Raw genomic sequence first — 21,448 nt, 5'->3', positions numbered from 1 at the left:
TTCCACCCATCCTCTGAGCCTGTCTGGCTTGATCAGAACATTCTCAGTCGGTTCCCCAAAGCCCCCCATAGCCAATCATCTGGTGCCCACTGCTCACCAGAGGCCTGGTGGGTTTCACGGCACTGGGCTTGCCCTCTACGGGCACAGAGCCCAGGACGTAGTGGGTTCTCTACAAGTGTTTGTTTTCACCACACATGTAGACCGAGGGCCCTTCAACATTTAAAAACAATCTACAACCACCAGGGCAACGGGGACGGGGCTTCCTATCAGCACTTTCTCCCAGGACGGCAGAGATCATCGAAAGTCCTTTCTGGGTTGATCCTGGCAATGCCAATGTCCTCAAACGCCTGGGCCCATCCAGTCCCGAGGGCCGGGGTGGGGGGATCGTAGCTGGGTCGTGGCTGTGCCAACGGCCGGCCTAGGCAGGAAGCGGGGGGCAGACATGCCCTGGGGGGACGCGCTGTGGGAAGAACTGGCCTCTGGAAGGTGATGGTGCAAAAGGCTCTTTAGGCGGCGGGTCTGGCAGGGCCCAGCTCGCTTTGCTTTCCCACCCCCCACGCCTGGCATCCAACCAGGACCCAAGCAGGTGCTCACAAGACAGCTGCTGAGTTAACCCGCGTCGAAGCGGGGGCTCTGGGAGGATCGGGGTCGGCTAATCAAGGCTTGGCTGTGCAATGCCTGAACGTACATGCACACAGCACAGCTGCCCTCTTGATGGGAAGGAAGTGACCCACACCCCACACTGCCGCTCATCAGACCGCCTGGACTCGAGACCCCCCCCCCTCCCCATCCCAGGGCAGGACAGCAAATCTGCTCATGAGGCCAGCGCCGACCCCCACGCAGAACCGTCTAATGGCATTCCCCCATGATCCCCTTCCCATGTTGCTCTTGGAGAAGGGGTACCGTGGGGGCCCAAGGTTATCCTGGAACGGGGCCACCTGCAGCCCTCCTTGCCCTGGGCCACAGGGTCCCACCAAAGCCACCCCCTGTGAGAGCCCCGCCTGGCTGCTCTCACCACCCCCCCAACAGGTGCCACCTTCCCCCAGGCCTCCTGCCTCCACCACGGGGTGATGGCAAGTCTCCCCACAAGGCAAGACCCCCCTCCATCTCCCCTCCCACCCCCATTCCCCAATTCTCTCTCCATTCAGCGGCCACAGTGGTCTTTCTAGAAGGGGGGCCTGATCCTCACTGCCACTCTCCCCAAACCGCCCAGAGACGTCCCCCCGTGCTTCATCCCTCCTGTGGCCTGCAAAGCCCAGGATGGTCTGGAGTCTACTCATCCTCACTGGGGGTGTGAAGGTCCAAAGCGGACAGCACGAGGCAGGGAGGCTTGGCAGATGAGGGCTCTGCCCGGAGATGGGAGGCCATGCCACCTCTGGGCACGGGGCAGCTCGGGGGCGAGGACGGTGAGACATGAGTGCCAGGGCAGAGCGGGAGTGGGGAGTCAGCTGCAGATCAACACACCCCAAGGTCTCGGGGCGGAGGGGAGGCCCAGGTGGAATCTGGGCACGCGAGGCGCACAGAGGCCACAGGAGAAGGAAGGCTCTGGAAGGAGCATGTGGGAAGCAGGGTCAGAGAGACCTTGGATCAGTGAAGAGCCACCTGATGGGGGGTCACAGGGACCCCCCCGGGATAGCCGCAGGGGTGCGTGTGCGAGTGCCCATCTCACCGAGGGGGACTGAGCGGTGGCCGCCGCTTCGGGGGACATGGGAGCCGATGGTGGGCACCCGGTGCACTGGCCGACCTGAAAAGCAGGCTTCTTGGCGTCTGCATCGGCCCCTGGGGGTACCCTGGGCTCCTCACGCCCCCCTCCCCCCCCCCCCCCCCGCCGAGTTCCCCTCCACTTTCAGAGCAGCTGGGGCAGGGCCTTCCCTGGAAGATGCTGCAGAGGCGGCCACGTGGCCCTGGGCCTCTCTGCTTCAGGGGGAAGCAGCTCTCTGGGAACCTGCCTGCGCCTGAGGCCCGTCCCACCTTTAGCCTCTGGGGGTGGGACGGTGGTGGCGGGGGGCTGAGTCGCGAACCCGAGATGCCCCGGGCCAGGGCCTGCCGTTGTCCCGGCTCTGGGGTGCGGGGCTCCCACCAGCCCTTCCCTCCTGCCCTGCCCCGTGGGAGGAGAGCTGGTATCCCCCCACCCCCACCCCCCGGGGACGCCCGGGGCTCTGGGCCCCATCTACACTTCTGTGCTGGCAAACGCGGGGGAATTAGCTTAGCAACTTCCTCTCCTAATCCCCCACCCCCATTCTAAATACCTCGGAATCAAGAGAAAAGCCGAGTGGACGTTTTGAGCCTAATTCTCTTCAGCTGTGTGTGCGTGTATGCGTGCGTGTGCTCGGGTGCAGGGGCTGCGAGGAAACCTTCTGAACCCCAAACATCAGCGCTGGAGGGAGCGCAAGGGACGTTCGGTCAGCGCCCCCCCCCCCCCCCCCACGCACAGATGAGACACAGCGGATACCCTCTGTCACATGGGAAGCGGGCGTTGAGGCCACCAGGTTCCCCGGGCGCTCTGCCCTGCACCCGCCCTGCTTAAGAAGGTGACGAGGAGCAGGCATCACAGCCCAGGGCTCCCGGGGTCACAGAGCCCCCAGGCTGGCCATGCCTGCCAGCCCTCCCCACATTCTGATGTGCCCAAGCCGGCTCTAGGCCCCCTTCCCAGCACTCCCGGCCCGGGGTCCGCCCAGCCCTACATGCCTCTGCAGCCAATTCCCACGTGTCTCTTGTCTCCGACGAGACAACAAACCCCTCTCAGTCTTGGAATGTTTTCCTCTCTGTCTCCCCCAAAGGACTAGCGAAGAGGAGGGGGGGTGGCGTGGGCACAGAACAGGTGCACCGGGGCCGGCAGGCAGCGACACCCCCACGCACAGCCAGGGGCTGAGGGCTGAGGACGGGCCTGCACGTGACCCGGAACCATCCTCCCTGACCACTGTGTCACAGCCAACGGCAGCAGCCTCCTCGGCCTGGCTCGAAGCACAGTCCCAAGAAGACGGTCACTCGAGCACCAAAGGGCGCGGTGCCCACGACTTTCTGCACGAGGGAGTCTGTTGGGAGGAAATCCAAGCGTTCGGGGTCTCAGCGTCTGAGGTTGGAGGGTTCGATGGGGCCGGCACCGCCACGAGGAAACATACACAAGTGAAACGGGCCGCGCGAGAGGTGTGCCCCCATCCAGTCATGTCATCAGAACCCAACTTTGGTTAACATCAAGTCAACTCGGTGTTCACGATCTTAAACACCAGGTTTCAAGACGAAATCCCAGTCAACACCCTGTCACTCTTATGAAAGGGGGGTCACCATTTTAAGCGGACTTGCCCGAGGTGGCTTTTCATCCGGCGATCAAGATCTGTGGATGACAGACAAAAGCGAAACCAAGACGTTGGGGAAAAGCTCGCGTTCCCGAGCAAAGACTAGAGGCATCAGGTACTGGGGCCAAGACCCAGCTAACAAAACAACAGAGGGGGCTGTAGGCGCTGACAAAGAACGTCCAGAGCACCTTGAGAATTTCTTGTCCGTCTTTCCTGCTGGACTGGAAACCCCACCCAGGCAGGAGGTCTGTGACATCCCCCTGAGGACCCTAGGGAGGTGGAAGTGGACGTGGCAGGAGGGTGTCCGGGGAGGGTCTTTGCCTCCCACGGGAGGGTGCGGGAGGCCAGGAGAGGCAGAGGAGGGAGGCTTGTCCCACCCGCTCCGGGCAGTAAGAGGCAGGCAGTGCCCCCTGTGTCGCTCTCTTGCTCTCGTGTCAACAGCTCCACAAGGCCGGCAAGGTCACCTCTACCTGCCGGGTAGGAATCCCAGTGTTGCACGGTGTGGCCGTGACCCCAGTCCCTCCCTGCCATTCTCGGCCAGGGCAGGGGGGGACAGTGGCCACTTGGTGGGAGCAGGGAGAGGGAGGCTGGGCAGGCAAAGGTGGCAGGAAGGTGGCAGGACATGGGAACCTAGGCTCCCAGCCCCTGGAGCATACTCCATGGCCCCACCGGACTTCACTTACAAAACACAAGTTCAAAGATAAAATCATTGAGAATTTCAAGGTGGTGGCTCCAGAGCATTAAAGCCCTACGTGTGGGGGGCCCTTCTGAGTGCAGGGCCCCATGCGATGGTATTGGTTACGACCTGCCACTGGAATTGGTAGATGCCCCCAAAACACCTGCCCATGTGGTGAGGGCTGGCTGACCCTCTGACTCAGACGCCCCAGGCTAGGCTTGCTGTACAGCCTTCCTGTGGACTGGTCGGGAGACACAGAGATGACCAAACTGGGCATGGCACTGCTCCTGAAAGTCAGAGGACAAGCTGTTGACGTGTAAAAAGATGACACCATTTTCCCTTTGTCCTCCAGGCTGCACCACAAAGAAGAAAGTGACTCTCACCCTTGGGGAGATTCCTGGCTCTTTCTGTAGACACATATTTCAGGCAAAAGCAGTTGAGATGAATGGGCTCATTGCTTGTTTTCAGTAAGGGATGGCTGCTTGCTCGGCTGGTTCCAGCCTCCCCCTCACTCCCTTAAAGTCAATCCTGGTTGGGGTGGAGTGGGGCTACCAACTTCTGAGAACAGACTGAGGGTTCACATAAGGTCTAAACTGCCCCAGATTTGCTGCTAAGACCTGCATGGAGCGAGAGCCCTGCGAGGACAGATTCCTGACTGCTGTTTGCCACCAATTGCCAGTGTTTACTGCAGCGCCCAGTACCCAGGAGGAGCTCTGCAGATGTGTAGGGAGGATGGGAGGATGGATGGATGGCTGGCTGGCTGGCTGGATGGATGGCTGGATGGTGGGTGGACAGATGATGGATATAGGGATGGGTGGGTAAATGGATGGACAGCTGGGAGGGTGGATGGATGGTTGGTTGGTTGGATGGGTGAGTGGGTCAGTGGATGGATGGTTGGATGGTTGGATGGATGGATGTTTGGATGGGCAGATGCGTGGATGGATGATGGATGTAGAGAAGGTAGGATGGGTGGTTGGATGGATGGGTGGTTGGATGGATGGATGTTTGGTTGGGTGGGTGGGTAGACGATGGATAGCTGGGTGGATGGGTGGATGGTTGGCTGGCTGGCTGGACACTTGGATGGACAGGTGGGCAGACGGATGATGGGTGTAGGGATGGTTGGGTGGGTGGGTGGGTAGACGGATGGATAGCTGGTTGCGTGAGTGGATGGATGGTTGGTTGGATGGATGGATACTTGGATGGGTAGGTGGGTAGATGGACAGATAGCCGGGTGGGTGGATGGTTGGTTGGATGGATGGGTGAGTGGGTGGGTGGGTGGATGGATGGATGGATGGATGGATGGATGGATGGATAGGTAGGTGGGTGGGTGGATGATGGATGGATGGAGGGGCAGATGGGTGGGTATATGGTTGGATGGGCAGATGGTTGGATGGATGGGTGGGTGGGTGGTTGGATAGTAGCCACGTGACAGGACCCAGCGTTTAGGCACAGGTTGATAAGGAGAAGGTTGCACCCAGAGTTGTAGTGATTCAGGCAGGAAGCTGAGCACCTGGGTTACTTCCCTTGGAGTGACCTGGTTAGGTTTTGGAGCCTCCTTCAGGAGCCCACCTGACAGAGTCTGGGTATCCCCACCACGAGGTCTCCTGATGAGTGAACACCAGGACACCCCTTAGCAGAGCCCCTGACAGCACGAATATACCCTACAAGATCCCCAGAGGGAGGTGGGAGGCCGTCTGCCTGCCTTTGTGGACCCATGGGGCAAGGGTCTACAGCAGTGAGTTTGTGTGCCGAGTGCCACAAGCGTCCCATGGGGTGCCAAGAAGGGTGTGAACGCGCAGAGGTGACCGGGACCTGGGGTGGACATTCAGACCCCAGGCGGGGGCGGCGCACGGCACGTGGCACTGTAGTCGTCCCACCAATCCAAGCCCAGATGGCATCGGCACTGGTCCGTCTCAGCCAATGGCAGAGCGCGGCACACTGCTTTCCGCACCCAGCCAATCTGCGCGGCAGCGCGCGGCAACCCACCCCTCGGGCTCGTCCAATCAACGGCCGGGAGGCTGCCACGTCAGCGGGGGTCCGGGTGCCGCAGCAGCCTCTCTGAGCAGACTGCCGTCCGGCTGCTCAGTCTGCGCGCTGCTCTCGGCGGGGCCGTCCTGTTGGTGGGGCTCTCCTCACAGTGGGGCTCCCCTCTTGGCCGCGCCCTGCTCTCGGCTGCGGGGCTCGGCTCGCAGCAGGGCCCCCCTCTTGGCCGCGCCCTGCTCTCGGCCGCGCCAGTTCCGCAGCTTGCACTCCTCCGGCCCCCGAGCGCTGCGGGCGCGGTCTGACCTGGCGGCACAGGACGGGAGATCGCCGGCGCACCGAGGTGAGCTCTATGTCCTGCGAGCAGAGGTCGGCGCTCTGCTCTGCGCCTCCAGGAGCGCTGGCCCGGGTCGGGGGTCCTGGCTCGGTTGCAGAGTCCGCGTCGGGGATCCGAGTCTGGAGATCGGAGCCAGGGTCTGGAGTCCACCATGCGATCTTGCGTTGATCTGTCCGGGTCGGGTTCCGCGCTTGGAGTCTGCCATGCGGTCCAGCCTCGTGATTCCGAGTTGGGGATCAGAGCCGTGGTCTGGAGTCCGCCGCGCGGTCCTGCGTCGCGGTTCCGAGTCGGGGTTGGAGCCGGGGTCTGGAGTCCGCCACGCGGTCCTGCGTCACGGTTCCGCGTCCGGGTCAGAGCCGGGGTCTGGAGTCCGCCATGCGGTCCTGCATCATGGTTCCAAGTACAGGGATCAGAGCCGGGATCCGCGGTCCTGCGTCGGGAACCTGAGTCCGGGTTAGAGCTGGGGTTTGAGTATGCCACGCGGCCCAGTGTCATGGTTCCAGGTCTGGGTTGGATTTCGCTCCTGGAGTCTGCTTCGGGGTCCTGCATCGGGGATCTGAGTCCGGGGATCGGAGCCGGGGTCTGGAGTCCGCTTCGCGATCCTGTGTCGGGGATCTGAGTCTGGGTCAGATTCCGCGCCTGGAGTCTGGCTGGTGGTTCAGTGCCGTGGTTCCGAGTCCGGGTTGGATTCCGCGTTTGGAGTCCACCACGTGATCCAGCCTCTTGGTTCCGAGCCCGGGGGTCAGAGCCGGGGTCTGGAGTCCGCCGCGCATTCCTGCGTCATGGTTCCGAGTTCGAGTGGGATTCCATGCTTCGAGTCCACCACGTGGTCCAGTGTCGTGGTTCTGAGTCTGGTCTGGATTCTGCGCCTGGAGTCCGCCTCAAGGTCCTGCGTTGGGGGTTCTAATCCGCGTTGGAGCCGGGGTTTCGAGTCCCCCTCGCGGTCCTGCATCCGGGATCCCAGTCTGGGTCAGAGCGTCTGGAGTCCGCCTTGTGGTCTAGTGCGGGGGTTTCAAGTCCGGGGAACGGAGCCGGGGTCTGGAATCCGCCTTGCTATCCTGCGTTGGGGATCCGAGTCCGGGGATCAGAGTCAGGTTTGGAGTCCGCGTTGCGGTCCTGCATCGGGGTTCTGAGTCTGGGGATTGGAGCCGGGTTTGGAGTCCGCGTTGCAGTTCTGCGTGGGGGATCTGAGTCCGGGGATCGGAGCCGGGTTTGGAGTCCGCGTCGCGGTCCTGCGTGGGGGGTCCGAGTCCGGGGATCCGAGTCCGGGGATCGGAGCCGGGTTTGGAGTCCGCGTCGCGTCCTGCGCGGAGGGTCCGAGTCCGGGGATCGGAGCCGGGTTTGGAGTCCGTGTGGCGGTCCCGTGTGGGGGATCCAAGTCCAGGTTCCCGGTTCCGGTAGGCGCTCAGGGTTCCAAGTTGGGGGTCAGGGCAGAGTCTGTTGGAGTTAAGATGAGAATTCTGTGTCGGAGATCAGAGTTCACGTCGTGGTTCTGAGTCCAGGGTCCCAGACTGTGTCTGAAATCCGCCCCCTGGCCTACACGCGGGACCAAGGGCCAGGGGTTCTGGCCTGTCGGCGTTGGTCCCGGTGGAGGACCAGAGTCTCGGTCCGGGGTCTGTGTTGGGGCTCTGTGTCAAGGGTCGGGAGTGCTAGTGGGGTGTCTAGAGTGCAAGTTAGAGTCAGAGTTCTGAGCAGGGGATCCGTCGGGGTTGGGGTCCAAGTGCGGACTGGAGCCAGGGTGGTGCTTCTGAGTCAGGGTCCAGAGACTGTGTGTGGAAGCTGTCCGGTTGTGGGTCAGCTGCGGGGCGGGGGGGCAAGTTGGGGTTAGGGGTCCTGAGTTGGGGATCACAGAAAGTGAAGTCGAGGCTTGAGTCAGGGTGGGGATTCTGAGCGCAAGGTCCACTTGGGGTTGGGGCTTGGAATCCTGGGGCCAGGTGGGGGATGGGAGTAGGGCCTGGGACTCTTGGTCGTGTCCGGTACTGGAGTTGGTGACTGAGGTCACGGTCTGGACAGTAGCAGGGGATAGACAGCCTGGGAGTTCAGTTCCCCTCCCCCCACCGCCTAGTGCTCCCAGAGCAGGTCAAATTGCCTTTTCTGTAAAATGGGGATGAGTGCCTTCCCACAGGACTGTGGTGGTTATGAAAGGGATGAATTCATCTCCACACAATAGCTCTGTCCTAGATGGAGGGTCACCAGGCACAAAGACATTGCTAGAACAAGAATATCTGCGTGTTAGGTGCATTTACGAGTCCCTTTGCTTCCTGCTGCGCCTGCGCTGGGCGGAGAGCTCCCAGGAGGGGCTGTTGTGTTCTCTGCTGCCTGCCCCACCCCCAGCCCAGAGCCTGATACGCAGCCTTGCCCGGGCGATACTCGCCGAAGGAGAGCCGGCAGGCAGGATTAACCAGATTTCTATGGTGTCTCAAATGCTCCATCTCTGCACCTGTTTTCCAGATACTCGCTGGGACAAAAACTGAAGGGTTGGGTTGCTTGATCACGGTTCTATTTTAATGTGTTTCCAAACATGCTGAAGAGAAAAGTGGGCCTGTTTCGGGATTCACGCTCCAGCTAAGAGGGATCTTTTTAAATCGGGAGTCAGAGCATGTCCAAATTCAAATAAGGAGAGCACAAGAAAATTATGAACTCGTTCCCTGACGCATGCTGAAGTCCCATAGCTGGAGAAGTCCCACGGACTGCATTAGCTAACCGAATCCAAAAGTATACGCAACGACCCCTAAACGAGTGGGATTTCTCCTAGGACTGCAAAGATGATCCAGTATGAGAAACTCTATCCGTGTAATTTACCACATTGAGGGACTAGAGGAGAAAAACCATATGGTTCTCTCCATAGAGGCAGAAAAATTACACGATATAGTTTAATGCCTACGCATGATTTTAGGGAGGGGGGTGGATACCACAGAGCCGGCCAGGACCAGAAGGGAACTGCCCTGACTTGACGCAGCTTCTGTAGCAACACTTGACCTTGCAGCGAGCCTGCTAGAGAATCCCAAAGTATATCCGTCCCTTTAAGGCGAGGCGTAGGCGTAGGGGGCCGTGGTACAAGGAAAGGGGACGGAGGTGGAGGAGAGGCCCGAGAGAGGGGGAGCAGCCCGTCTGGAGGTGTGTCGCCCATAAGGGGGTTCTCAAGCAGTGCGGCCTCAGGACCTTTGTCCTCTGAAAAAGTAGGGAGGCCCCCAAAGAACTCGTGTTAATAGGGGCTGTATCTGTTGAGAGTTACCTTCCTGGAAGTTCAAACTGAGGAACACGGGAAAACCCAAGCACATGTTCCAGCAGGGTCATGCTGCCTTTGGGAAACTCCTTAACTCTGTGAGAGCGAGAGCAGAAAAGGCAGGAATGTCTGAGTAGTTAGTATGATGAAAATGGTTTTGACCTTGTGTGAGAGGGCCTCAGGGGCTCTCTGGGGTCCTCAGACCATACTCGGAAATCTGCTGAGCTGCACGAAAAACAGCCAGCTTTTAGAATCAGGAAGACACTTCAGCAAAGGTTTTGGATAGGAGGTCGATGTGCCCCTTCTCCCCCCCCCGCCCCGCCCCGGGCCCTACTCCCCGAAGCACCTAGGCCGGTAGTGAGGCACCGAAAAGCAGAATGGAAGTTAGAGCAACAATTGCAATAGCAGCAACGTTTATATCAGGTCTGCGAATCAACAAAGAAGACTTTTGTGGAGCAAATTTGAAACTGCTAGTGAAGATGGTTTGATAGGGAGACACATTCCGTTCTCCTGGATGGGGCAGCTTCCCCTTAGGAGAGGGGTCACGTTCTCCCGAACCTGTGCGTTGACTACACCTCTGCTCCAACTTCTAGCTGGAGTTTTTGAGGAACTTGACACACATTTTCTAAAACGCACAAGAAAAAGATCTACAAACGCCAAGTGCACGTTGAGAAAGGAGAACAGAGAAGGCCTTGTACCAGCAGATCCCGGGGCACGCTCCAAGCCTCAGGAACGGTGGGGGACACTGGCTTGCTTCTAGAGGAAGGTGGCGGGACATGGAGGGGGCACGGCCTGTTGGTGGGGGGCCGTGAAACGGATGATCTGGGGGAAAGCAGCCCCGAGTGGCGCGGTCTGAATGTGCATTCCTGCCCAACCTGGAAGAAGCAGGCTCCAAATGGATGAAAGAGTTAAAAGGAAAGGTCCTCGATGTTTGTTTAGGAGGAGAAGGCCGTGAAGAGTAATTTCATGGCCCAGGTAGCCTGGGGGTCGTACACGGAGACCTGGAAAAGCACAAACTTCGACACTGAAATTTATGAACTCGAATGCGGGCAAATAAAGCATTTCTGTTCGATAAATCCGTCGTGGCAAAGGTCAAAACTGTTTTCGTCAACACCCGTGAGACGGGACTTGCCATTTTCACTCTTGCTTGTGTGACTTTGCCCAGGTTACAGATGACGAATGACAAGATATTTGACGCAAAACCGCTAAGGGGACAATCACCAAGACAGCCCGCAAAGTCCGGCGAGCCAACGAGAAAAACGGAGGAAGCCGGTGAGGCCGGCGGGCGGACGAGGGACAGGGGGGACTGGCAGTTCGCAGGGGGCGGGGGCTCACAAACTTCTGGAAAGAGCCTGAAGTTCATCAGCCGTCCCGTCGAAAACGCGGATGAGCGCGAGAGGCCGCCTTCATCGGGGAAGGATTAGAAAGTAGGGTAATGCCAAGTGTTGGCAGAAACGCGGGACACGAGCCTCCCCTGCGTGTTGCAGGTGGGAGTGTCGGGCAGGCACAGACCTTCTGGAGAGCCTTCCAGCCCTTCTTCCTCAAATAAAACATTTCACACCTGCAGCCCAGTGGTTCCCCTCCTGGGGAGGCGGCCAGGGCAGCGCTCGGCAGAACAACGAGGGGCTGTGTGCGCGCAAGCTCGTCGGGGCCCTGCCTGTGGGGGCGGGGGGGGCTGGAGCCCGGCGCTGCGGTGAGGACTGAGGACTAGACGTACGCTTCGCAGACCGGAGGCGTGCGCAGACAGGGCACCGGGTGACGCCGATGCCAAACGGAGCGGGGGGCCTCGGCCCGCGACGCTGTATTGCAATTAAAACCACGCACCGTGCAGAGACCTGCTGAAAGATGCTCCGAGCATCAGCGGGGCCCGGGCGCACGACAGAAATAAACGACGCGGGAGCCACCGTCTCTGGGGGGGGGGGGGGGGGGTGGTGGAGAAAGGACCAGGGCGCTGCCTCCCCCAGGCCCTCGCCCGGTGACAGTGTTCCGTGGGCTTCGGGCTGTGAGTCACCCCACAGCCAAGAAGGAGTGAACGGGTGCGTGCGGGTCCCGTCACCCTCCTGCCAGGTACCCTCTAGTGGTTTCTATTTCTAGGAAACAATATCCAAATTCCATCAGGTTTTACAAGATCTGCCCTGCCCGCTGTCTGTCCTTGTCCTGAGTTCCCGGCACGCCTGCCTCTGTCTCAAGCCAGCCAAGCGCCTCAGGGGCCTGTGCGCCAGCCCCCTCCGCCTGCCTGCCTGCCTGCCTGGCCCGTCCCCGTCCCCCTGGACTTCCTGTGAGGATTCCTCCTCCCCTTTCAGGTCCCACCTGAAGTGCTGCTTGTCAGGGAGCCGTTCCCCCAGCAGCCACCACGGTCGGCCCCTTGAGCCGCCCGCGGGGTCAGCCCTCCGTTTCACGCCTCTGCAAGCACAGGCCGCACATTTTCTAGCTCCTTAGTCACCTTCGCGCTCTGTGCCCGCCCGTGTCCTCCACCCAGAGGGAGGCCTCACGAGAGCACGGTCGTCCCCTCCACAGGCTCGGCCCGCTGGGTGCGTCGGGCATGGCTCCTGAAGGAAGGAAGGGGCTGGGCCGGGCAAGCGTGAGTCCATTTTCAGAGCAGCGCACGGGGGTCCTGGCTGCTCGGACCAGGACTTCCCGGCCACTGTGCTGGGGACATTTGAGGCCCGCGCATTCTGTATCACCGGGGGCTGTCTTTCGTGTCATAGGGTGGTTAGCGGCTCGCCCGGCCTCTGCCCAGCCCCTCAGTTGTGATCATCAAACTGTGCACAGGGCGCCTGGGGGGCTCAGTCCGTTGAGCGACCGACTTCAGCTCAGGTCATGATCTCGCCGTCTGTGGGTTCGAGCCCCGCGTCGGGCTCTGTGCTGACGGCGCGGAGCCTGGCGCCTGCTTTGGATTCTGGGTCTCCCTCTCTGCCCCTCCCCCACTCCGTCTCTTTCTCTCTCTGTCTCAGAAATAAATAAACCTAAAAAACCCAAAACTGTGAGGGCCACTCTGGGGACCGGGATGGTCTCTGCTTCTTTAAGTGAAACGAGCCCTGGCCTCTGCACACACTGCCCCACCTCACCCTCGCAGAGAAAGAGAGAGAGAGAGAGAGAGAGAGAGAGAGAGAGAGAGAGAGACACCCCAACGCAGGCACCCCCTTCCCTGGCCAGGGGTGTGACTCAAGTTTGGCGGGTGCCTCGAGTCCTATGGCCCTTGGGCTGCCACCCGGAACTGTCTCGGCTGCAGGCTCTAAGCCATTTGGGGCACGGGCATCTGTGGCCCGGATGGAGGCTGGGAGGGCCCTCTCCCCTCCTGCAGGTTCGCAGACTGGTGAGAGAGTGGCTCTCAGTGGACAGCAGATCCGGAAGGTCCGCCGCCCGCAAGCAGGCCCGGGGCAGGGCAGGGGGAGCCTCTACCACTGTCCTTCCTTCCCTCGTGCCCCCTTCCCCCCCCCCCCCACCCTTTGGCCAGGCCCCGGCAGGACCGGGCCACTCCTGGAGGACCCCCGTTCCCATCGGATCAGCCAGGAGAGCTCACGGAGCCGTGCAGGCACCCACTCCCCAGCCATTTCGTCCGCCAAACTGAAGCCTTTCTCTGGGAGCCTTTCCTTGGGCTGGGCGAGGCCCTTGTTTGCAATTTAAATGTGGCCTCATTTGTGGAAGGGTCCTTGCTCCCCCGAAAAGCCTTGGGCTTGGGCTGGCCCTCCCCAGCAGCCAGGCCTCAGCCAGGAGAAGAAACTGATCTAATAGGCCTTTCTCCTGCTAATTGTAGCAATTAGTGTCACAGAATGGGGACTCCCTGGGGGGCCAGTGCCCGGCACACAGGGCTGTCCCCAGCTCCTCGGGCTGCAGAGGGGCCCCCACCGCCGCTGTCCTGGCCAAGCTTCAAGGTGGGGGTGGGGTGGGAGAGCAGCAGGGCTGCCGCCGCTCAGGGCTGGGGGGGGGGGTGGGCAGGTGGGTGCTACAGCAGTGGGGGCCAGAGGCCACCCAGGTGACCCTGGGCCCTGACGTGTGGCCCTCCCGGAGGGGGCCTGACTGGAGCCAGGGCCAGGCCACGTTTCTGCCTGAGTGTGTGTTCGGGAGGGCAGAGGCACGGAGCATCCAACGGTGTGACAGGAAGTCGTCTAGGAGCCAATTAACTCCAGACAGGAGGGAGCCATTTCCCAGTGTAGTCAAGTGGAACCCTTCCTCTGCCCCTTCATTCTGCGCGCGTCCAGAGCCCCCGTATGCCGGAACCCACCTGGGGGGTTGCCGTGGACCCTCGCCGCGCGCACCTGCTGGCGACACAGGCCGCGGCGTAGCCGACTTCGAGCTTTCCCAGGCGGTGAACTATGTCTGAGAGGCAGGGCGGCGGTCAGCGCCCCCTTTTACAGAGTTGGTCCTTGAACAAATCTTTGTGGCAACCTCACCAGGCCCTCCTGGGGCTGGTGGTCCGGAGGGGAGGGCCCCCCAGCCCCCCACCCCGGTGTGAGGGCGTGGGTCTTACTGCACTTCCCGGGGGAGCGATCCGCAGGCCGGCCCGCGCAGGAACCACCCGGAACAGGGCCTACACTCGGAATCAGCCTAGGGTCCTAGACGCTCCCATGGGGAAGGTGGGGAGGGGGGCACAGGACAAGGGCTGTAGGCAAGGGGCCCTCTGGTGGAGGCAGCCCACGAGCCCAAGGGTTAGAAGGAGGCTGCAGGATAGGCCGGGGAGAAGCTGCAGGCGGAGGCCAGACCGGAGAGCCGTGCTGCTGAGTCTGACCCCACTGAGGGCACCCGCAGCCGCTGAAAGGTCCCACTCAGGGAGGGACCCCCTTGGATCTCTGTCAGCCCCGCCTTCGGAATGGACCTCCCAGTATCCAGTCACCTGCCCCCTGGTCACAGTCTCTGGAACCAACACCCCGGTCCTTGGACTCTGGGCAGCGGGTGGCCAGTGGCTTAACGGTGGCCCCCTGGGACGCGCCTGCCCCACGGCTCCCTACCGGCCACCTCTCCCCGGGGCCGCCAGGGAGAGGCCCCTTCCCCACACTGCCCTCCCTCCGCTCCCACTTTGCCCTTGGAATTGGGGCAGCAAAGAGGCGCTCCCTGCCGCACGTGCAGCAGGAGGCCGGGTCGACTCCCGCGGGGAGGCCTCGTCCTTGCTGTTTCATAACCTCACGAGGGTGGAAAATCCCCCCAATCTTAACGGAAAGCCAGCAAGCTGAAAAACGGCCTTGAATAGGCTGAGAGGAGAAAACAAAGAGGCTGTCAACATGGGAGTTGGGGAGGGGGAAGGGCGCCCGGGGGACCCCACGCAGACAGCAGTCCCCCCCCCCAGTTTCTTGGGCTCGGATGCCCGGCTCAGCCTTCCCGATTAGCAGTTCAGACGGGCCTCCGAGGCTCTAAAGGGGTTAACTGCAGGACCTCAGACTCCTCTGCTCGCTAATTTTTAAACACAGCTGAGCTGGGAGCGCCCCTCCCAGAAGGCCCTGAGAGGGACTCTGCACAGCCCCCACCCCCGCATCGCCAGGAGTCCTCAAGCATCCAGAACAAAGGCTCCCCGTTCCCTCTGCCGGCCAGCTCAGTCTGCCTCCTGAGACAGGACTTCTCTCCCGAAGCTTCTGCCTTCCACCCACACCTGGTGGGCTTTAACGCGCGGCCCTGACTCGCCAGTGAACCCCGGAGGGAGGAGCGGCTCAGACTCCTGCGCCCCTGCAACCGGCTCCCAGGGGGGTGAGGGCTCCGGGGCACCCTCTCCAGCCTCAGCCCCCGGGATGGGATGGAACCCCCTCAGAAGCCTAACAGACGGCCCCCTTGCACCCACGCTCCTGACACACGCCCGTAACTTGTGCGCTAAAATAACACGCGCGGCCCCCCCACCCGAACCCCCCCAGCGCCCACGGTTCTCTCCCCTCGAGTCACTTCCTGCTCAAACCCCAGCCCCTTCAGCACCTTCACGATGGAGGTGGAGACGTTGCCGGGCCCCGGGGCCGCTCCCGAGGCCCCCGCCCTGGCCTCTGCTCTCACACTGGTCCCACTCTTGGCCGCGGGACGTCCTCGAGAGAGGGAGACTGTCACCCGCCAGAACAGTCAGCCCAGCGGCAACGGCGCTCCCGGACCACCCAGTGCCTCAACTTCCTCGAGTTCGCTGCTTATCCTCCGAACAGCCCTACAGGCAGGGAGCACTGTCTGCACGGGTGGGCGCAGCAAAGAACAGCCCGGCCCCACGGAACGGAGTGTCTCACCTGAGACCGCTGGGCGGCGACGGTGCAGGATTTAGCCCAGTCTCTGGGGAGACCGGCCCGCCGAGTCCTCTCGTGCCTGGGGTGGGCCACAGGGCCCCCTATCCCAACCTTGGAAGAGACAGAAAGTCACCGGTGCAGAACCAGGAGAGGGAGGAGACACGGGGCTCACCCGGCCCTTCGCGGCCCTTGCGGGGGCCATGGCTGCCCAAGTAGCCTGTCCCCATGGGCCACGTGGCCTGCCACCGTCCCCGTCGTCGGAGAAGGCGGCCCGGAAGCCCAAGAGGGACGCCTGAGGCCACGGCTGCACACCCGGGAGGGCCAGCCGCCACCCCGAGGAGGCAGCCTTCCCCCTGCACGGGCTGCTAGGGCGCAGATGCCCCCCCCCCCAGCTTCGCGTAAAGCCACGGAGGGTGGCAGTCCCCGGAGGCCACTTGTCGGCGCTGCCCTCCCCAACCGCTGTTTGCCTGCTGCCCCTCCCCCTCCCACCGCCGGGGCCACGGGCCACTGGTCGGCTTCTGTTTTGGTCCTGAAATGTTTGGATGTTTGAGAATCCAGAAGATAGCCCGCTAGCAGATTGCTACTTCATGGATTCATCGATCGTGCTGTCCCTCCTGCGCAGGCCCAGTGGTGGGAAACCGGGACCGTCGGACGGGGCCCTCTGTGAGCTCCTAGGCCGGCAGACGAGGCAAGGGAGGAAATCTGGGACTGCGGCGGGACATGGTGGGGGTCACGCCAGCCTGCCGGGGCCAGGCGCCAGGGCTAAGGAGACTGGGTGGTTCTCCGGACACACCCCCCCCCCCCCCCCCCATCTAGGGCTCGGCTGAGGAAGCTGGTGCCTGGAGGGAGGCAGAGTACGGGCAGGGGTCTCTGGGGGCATGCATCCTGGCGGGCAGGGCCGCCCCCTCCTCCACTCTCCCACTTCCCAAGGTGGGGCTCTTCCCAAGGCCACCAAAAAGGCCTCAGGCTTGAAGGTGGGGGGGCACCCCAAGACTGGCATTGAGTTCCAGGGTCGGGTGGGAGATTATCTGTGCGGGGGCTGATTGGAACATCCCGCAGGGCTGGCTTCAAAGCTGCTGCCCCTGACCCCCCGCACCAGAGTCATTAAAAGGGGAGGGCCCTGGCCCTCCCCGGTCACCCGTGCCTCATGGCTCTTCTCCTCGGGTCTCAAAGGCCCACCTGTGCAGGCAGGTGGGGGCCGGACTGCTCAGCTCCCACGCCATCCGGCACAACGGGAGGGGGTGATAACTGCTCCTCAAAATGCTGCAGAAGGTACACCCGCCTCCCAGGCCTCCAGGGATCCTGTCCTGGGCCCTGCGGCCCCCACTGCCCTGGTCATCCTTTGCCGTTTTCGGGGGCTTGTCCGGGCAGAGCCAGCCTGCTCTCCAGCCCCCCCGCCCCACGTTAGTTGGAGGCGGGAGCAGAGAACACGGCCCCTTCCCCCAGGTCAGCTTCAGCCTTGCTGCATGACCCTCAGCCTGCCCTGTCACCCTCGGGCGCCTCTGCAGGAGGGCCAAGCCTGGCGGGGGGGTGGGGGGGTGGCGGCTGAGTCTGCAGGTGTGGGGCGGTGGGAGCCCACGGTGCCACGAAACAGCAGCTCCAGGCCACCCAGTTTGGAACCCGGCTCTAGTGCAGACGGGTGGGGGTGTCAGTGGGGCGGGGCGGGTCACCTCCTCTTTCTGCCTCACTTTCCTCTTCTGCACACTGATTAAAACCAGCAGGTACCTCTTGGGATTACTGGACCGGTTTTAAGGGGCCGACTTGGGCCCAGCGTCCAGGAGAGCGCCTGGCTCAGAGGCAGGGAGCGTGCAGAAGGCCGGCACCAGGGCCACCAGGCCTGTCTGCCCGGCTCCTACGACTTAGGAGGGCACACGTGGAGCCTGGGACCCAGCGCCCGCACCGAGGGCCGGTAAAACGGCAGCGGCCACCGAAGCATCTTGGGAAGTTTCCCATGCACAAGAGCAAGGCCCCCAGGAGTCCATGCGAGTGACCTGCTGGGACCGTCCAGAGGCCTCAGTTTCCTCATCTAGACAGAGGCTCCTTACGGTGCCTCCCTCCCAGATCAGACCGCGTAGGTGGGAGGGCCCCCGAGCAAGCCGACGTGCCCTCTGGGGGGCTCGGGGCAGACCCTCCCTCGCCCTCGGGAGGGCTCTGCGAAGGCTGGGGTTTTTCCGCCCGGCCTCCCTCTCAACCCCCCCGGGCCCCCTGCCTGACCCCAGCACACCCAGGCCCCACGAGCACAGACTCCCCGTTGCAGTCGAGCGAGCGAGTGAGCAAGTGTGCCCGCGCCCAGGGGGGTGCCGACCCCTCCCTCACACGCAGACATCAAAGGGAAGCAGGAAGCAGTGGGCCCGGCTGACCCCAGCAGGCGGGAGAAGTCAGTGTCACGGCTCAGCCCGGGGCCCAACTGCTGGGGATTTTCCATCCCGTCAGGATGTCCGCAGGACACCCCGACTCTGGCCTTTGAGTCTCCTCAGGAACCAGGGTTTGGGCAGGGGCCGGGCTGGGTGGCTGGGGAGCATGGCCGGGATGCCGGAAGACCCCTGTCCTCTGTGTCCCCAAGCCTTGCTGGCTACCGGCCCAGGCACCTCAGCGCCCGGGCTCTGGGACCTGTGGCTGGGGAGGAATGGCCACCAATTCGGCAGAGGGCCCCTCCCCCAGCAGCCACAGCGCCTCCCAGGGGTGAGGGGACCGCACAGGGAACAGTCCCAAGTCCCAGGTTCCCAGAATGGCTCCTGTGCAGGCGGGGACGCCGCCTGGACAGCTGGGTGCAGGGGTGGCATCCGTGGACCGGAGGCTTCCACGGAGGCCAGCCCGTCCCGGCCTTCGTCCTGAGGCCATCAGGTCTGGGAGCCCAACGCTGTCACAGACCCTGCAGGCGGTGGGCGAGGCCAGTGTCAGATCTCTGTGGAGGGGTTCGTGGACTGCTGTCCATTTGATACGCCCCGTCCAGGCCCGCTGTACCCCTCCCTGGGGCCCCTCTCCGCCAGGGCTGAGACTGCTCTGTGGGGGTGGGCAGAGGGCTACTTCCTGCCGAGGGTGTGTGGTTTTACAGCTGCAGGCCACTGGGCCGTGGCTGACAATGGGGTGCTCGTCCCCACCTCAGACACAGGTTTGCCGCCCAGGCGGGGACCCGTGTTTGGTCCAGCGGCCGTGCTCGGCACAGTCCGGGGCTCAGCCTGAGAGCAGACTCGCTCATGTGGAAAGTGCTGGCAGCCAGGCTCTGAGATCTGCTCACAGCAGCTGTGCCTTCGCCGGGGCTCTCGTTCCGGCTGTGCAGGCGACTGGCCCGGGGGGCGGGCGGGGGTGTCTGCTGGTGGGAAACGTTTCAGAACAATCACAGAGACTTGGCAGGCAGGGGCTTTGGGCGCAGGGATCTGGGTCTCCTGATTGGGGGGGGGGGGGGTGACGCCCTGCGAAGCCCAGCCGAGCATGTTCCTCCCCTGGCCAGGCACGGAGCACTGGGGTCTGGGGTCCGGCCTCCCAGGCCAGCGGCGTTTACTGGGACGGGGATGTTGCTCTGTGTGTCACGGGGCCTGTGGGGGTTGGAGGGACACCGGATGGGCGGGCACAGCTGTGTTCTCAGGAAGGCATGGAAAACCCAGAAGTGAGGAGTCGAGAGACAGCGAGGGCCCGCACTTGGCCATCGACTCAGACCTGCCGGGGGGCCGGCCTGGCACCCTCCTCTGCCCCGCCATCCCCCACGGGGGCCAGAGGGGGCTACGGCAAACCCCACCCCGACTCTCCCAGAGCGTGCAGGCCTCACCGGTGGTGCTCGGGACTTCCCCAGGCTCGTCCTCCCCGAGCCCAGGTGATGGCTGAGCCCCTGGTGAGCCAGGAGGCTGCCTGCTCCCAGGAGGCGCCCACTGTGTGGGCCCTTTGGGCAGAATCGAGTCAGGGCCCCGGGGGCGGGGTCTGCCTGCACAAGCCCTAGACCCCAGACCCACTTGGGGCCTCAAGCGTCTGTGTGGGCCTGTGTCTCTACCCCGCCTGGGGTGACTGCCCCACCTTGCAGCGACAAGCTGTTACTCCTGTGGGTAGTCCCACTGCGCAGTGGGGCCAGGGTCCCACGCTTAGGTGTGGCCTGCCTGGTGGGAGGCACACTGGGCTTCTGGCGACCCTGAGGGCTTCCCCTTCAGGGTGCAGGTCTGGGTGAACAGAGGTCCAATGACCCCTGTCCAGCCTCAGTGACGCAGTGGGGCCCCATGTGATGTGGCTGGGGCCCCGAAGTGGGAAACCCATGGTTATGCGTGTCACAGGTCATGGTGTGTATGCCGTGGGGGTTTGAGAACCATCGAGAAGGAGACGGAAGCCATGTTCCCATGGGCCGAACTCGCCAGCCCCACGCAGGGGCCGTTCTGCCTAGTTGGGGGGGAGGGCTGGGCGGGCAGCCCCTCCCTGTCTGACCATCAGACCACCTGCACCAGTGGGGAGCACGGTTCCCCAGTCTGTCACGCCCACGGGTTGTCCAAGAGGCACACATTTTAAAGCCACGAAGCAGGAGTACCTGAGGCAGGGCAGGAGGAGATCGGGGATGAATAGGGCAGGACTTTAAAAGCCAAAGGCATTTCACCTCTTCCTCCGTCCCCTGGAGCAGCCACAATGTCCTGGGTAGATCAGGAACACAAATCTACCCTTCCATAGAGAGAAGAGTCTGTGCAAAGCCCTGATCTACGTCTTGGGAACTCTCTGGAGGAGGCAGCAAGGGCACACGGGGAGGCAGCCCCCACTGCAAGGGAGAGACTGAGGCAGAGCCTGCCCCCCACCCCCGGACGGGCACGGCAGCCGCGGGGCTCCTCCTGGGTCCCTCAGCTGAAGCAAGTCCTCGGTCTCAGTTGCCAGCTCCCAGCCAGGCCAGCGAGCCTCTCCTCCTCCCCCGCCCCCCCCCCCCCCCCCAGAAAAGGGGAGCCTCAACCTCGGCGCCACAGACAAGGGAAAAACTTTCTCCTCTGCCAGAGAGTCCTTCAGGGACACCAAGAAAGCAAATCTGGGGCTTTCTCTGACACCTAACAGTGGAAACGGAGGAAGAGAGGAGAGGTCAGCTAGAAAGTTCTGGAACCGTAGTCTCTTTGCCAGAGGAGCATGTTTCCCAGTGAGAGAGGATGCTGTGGGAGTCTGTGAGGACCGAGCCCCCGGGGCCCCCCGGGAGCGGACACACGGATAGACACAGGGTAGGTCACTCCAGCCACATCAGCTCCCCTTTTGTTAGGTTCCTTAATCCAGTCGGAGGGTAGTGGGCATGGTGGATAAATGGACAGCTGCCTGTCTCCCGGCCAAGACCAGACAGCCCCCACGGCACCGCTCTCCACCGGCCCGGCGTGCCTGTTCTCAGGGGAAAGGCCTCTTGAGAGCCGGTGTGAAAGGGTTCCCAAGTTGCGGGACCAGTTAATGAATGAGTTATTTGCTCTAAACAATGTCTTGATAAAGGGGACGGATGAAGTTAGCTGGTGTTGACTAAGGAGAGACAGGGTTGCCAGGGAAATGCTTCTAAGTGGAAGGAATCAAAAGGCTCTCGTCGGGTTTTGTCTGTCTCGGAAAAATGCCGTGGAGAGTGTACCTCTGGCCATCTTTTGTGCTTATGGTTCAGAAGAGAGAGGCAGCCGTGAGCGTGGGGCCAGGGAGAGGACGCTAACAAAGCTGGTGTGTGAGGCGGAGGCTGAGGTCCGGGCTGTGTCCCGGAGCCCAGGCCGTCTGGGCCGACCTGGCGCTCAACCTGGGAGCGGGCGCGGAGGCCCCGAGGCCCCG

The 21,448-nt window shown here is 62.6% G+C and overlaps 2 protein-coding genes across 5 annotated transcripts in view; one reads left to right on the top strand and one right to left on the bottom strand.

Annotated features, from left to right (window-relative positions):
* KCNQ1 (potassium voltage-gated channel subfamily Q member 1) overlaps positions 1 to 21,448 on the bottom strand; it is a 318,704-nt gene that overhangs the window by 138,582 nt on the left and 158,674 nt on the right. The gene's annotated exons all lie outside the window — the stretch shown is intronic.
* Positions 5,878 to 7,103, top strand: LOC128311723 (uncharacterized). Its single transcript, XM_053202771.1, has 3 exons — positions 5,878 to 6,423; positions 6,591 to 6,638; positions 6,696 to 7,103. The coding sequence occupies exons 1-3, from the start codon at positions 5,893 to 5,895 to the stop codon at positions 6,906 to 6,908; spliced, it is 792 nt and encodes a 263-aa protein (XP_053058746.1). The 5' UTR covers positions 5,878 to 5,892; the 3' UTR covers positions 6,909 to 7,103.

The sequence above is a fragment of the Acinonyx jubatus genome, chromosome D1 (assembly GCF_027475565.1).
Source record: "Acinonyx jubatus isolate Ajub_Pintada_27869175 chromosome D1, VMU_Ajub_asm_v1.0, whole genome shotgun sequence".
NCBI classification, from domain to species: Eukaryota; Metazoa; Chordata; class Mammalia; order Carnivora; family Felidae; genus Acinonyx; species Acinonyx jubatus.
This window is presented reverse-complemented; position numbering and strand designations above follow the sequence as displayed.

Bases quoted from the DNA above. Each gene is read 5' to 3' on its own strand.
- LOC128311723 (XM_053202771.1), top strand. From the start codon at position 5,893: ATGGCAGAGCGCGGCACACTGCTTTCCGCACCCAGCCAATCTGCGCGG. The intron at 6,424-6,590 runs AGGGTCTGGAGT...GGGGTTGGAGCC, and splicing joins CGAGTCTGGAGATCGGAGCC to GGGGTCTGGAGTCCGCCACG. The intron at 6,639-6,695 runs GTCAGAGCCGGG...TTCCAAGTACAG, and splicing joins CGTCACGGTTCCGCGTCCGG to GGATCAGAGCCGGGATCCGC.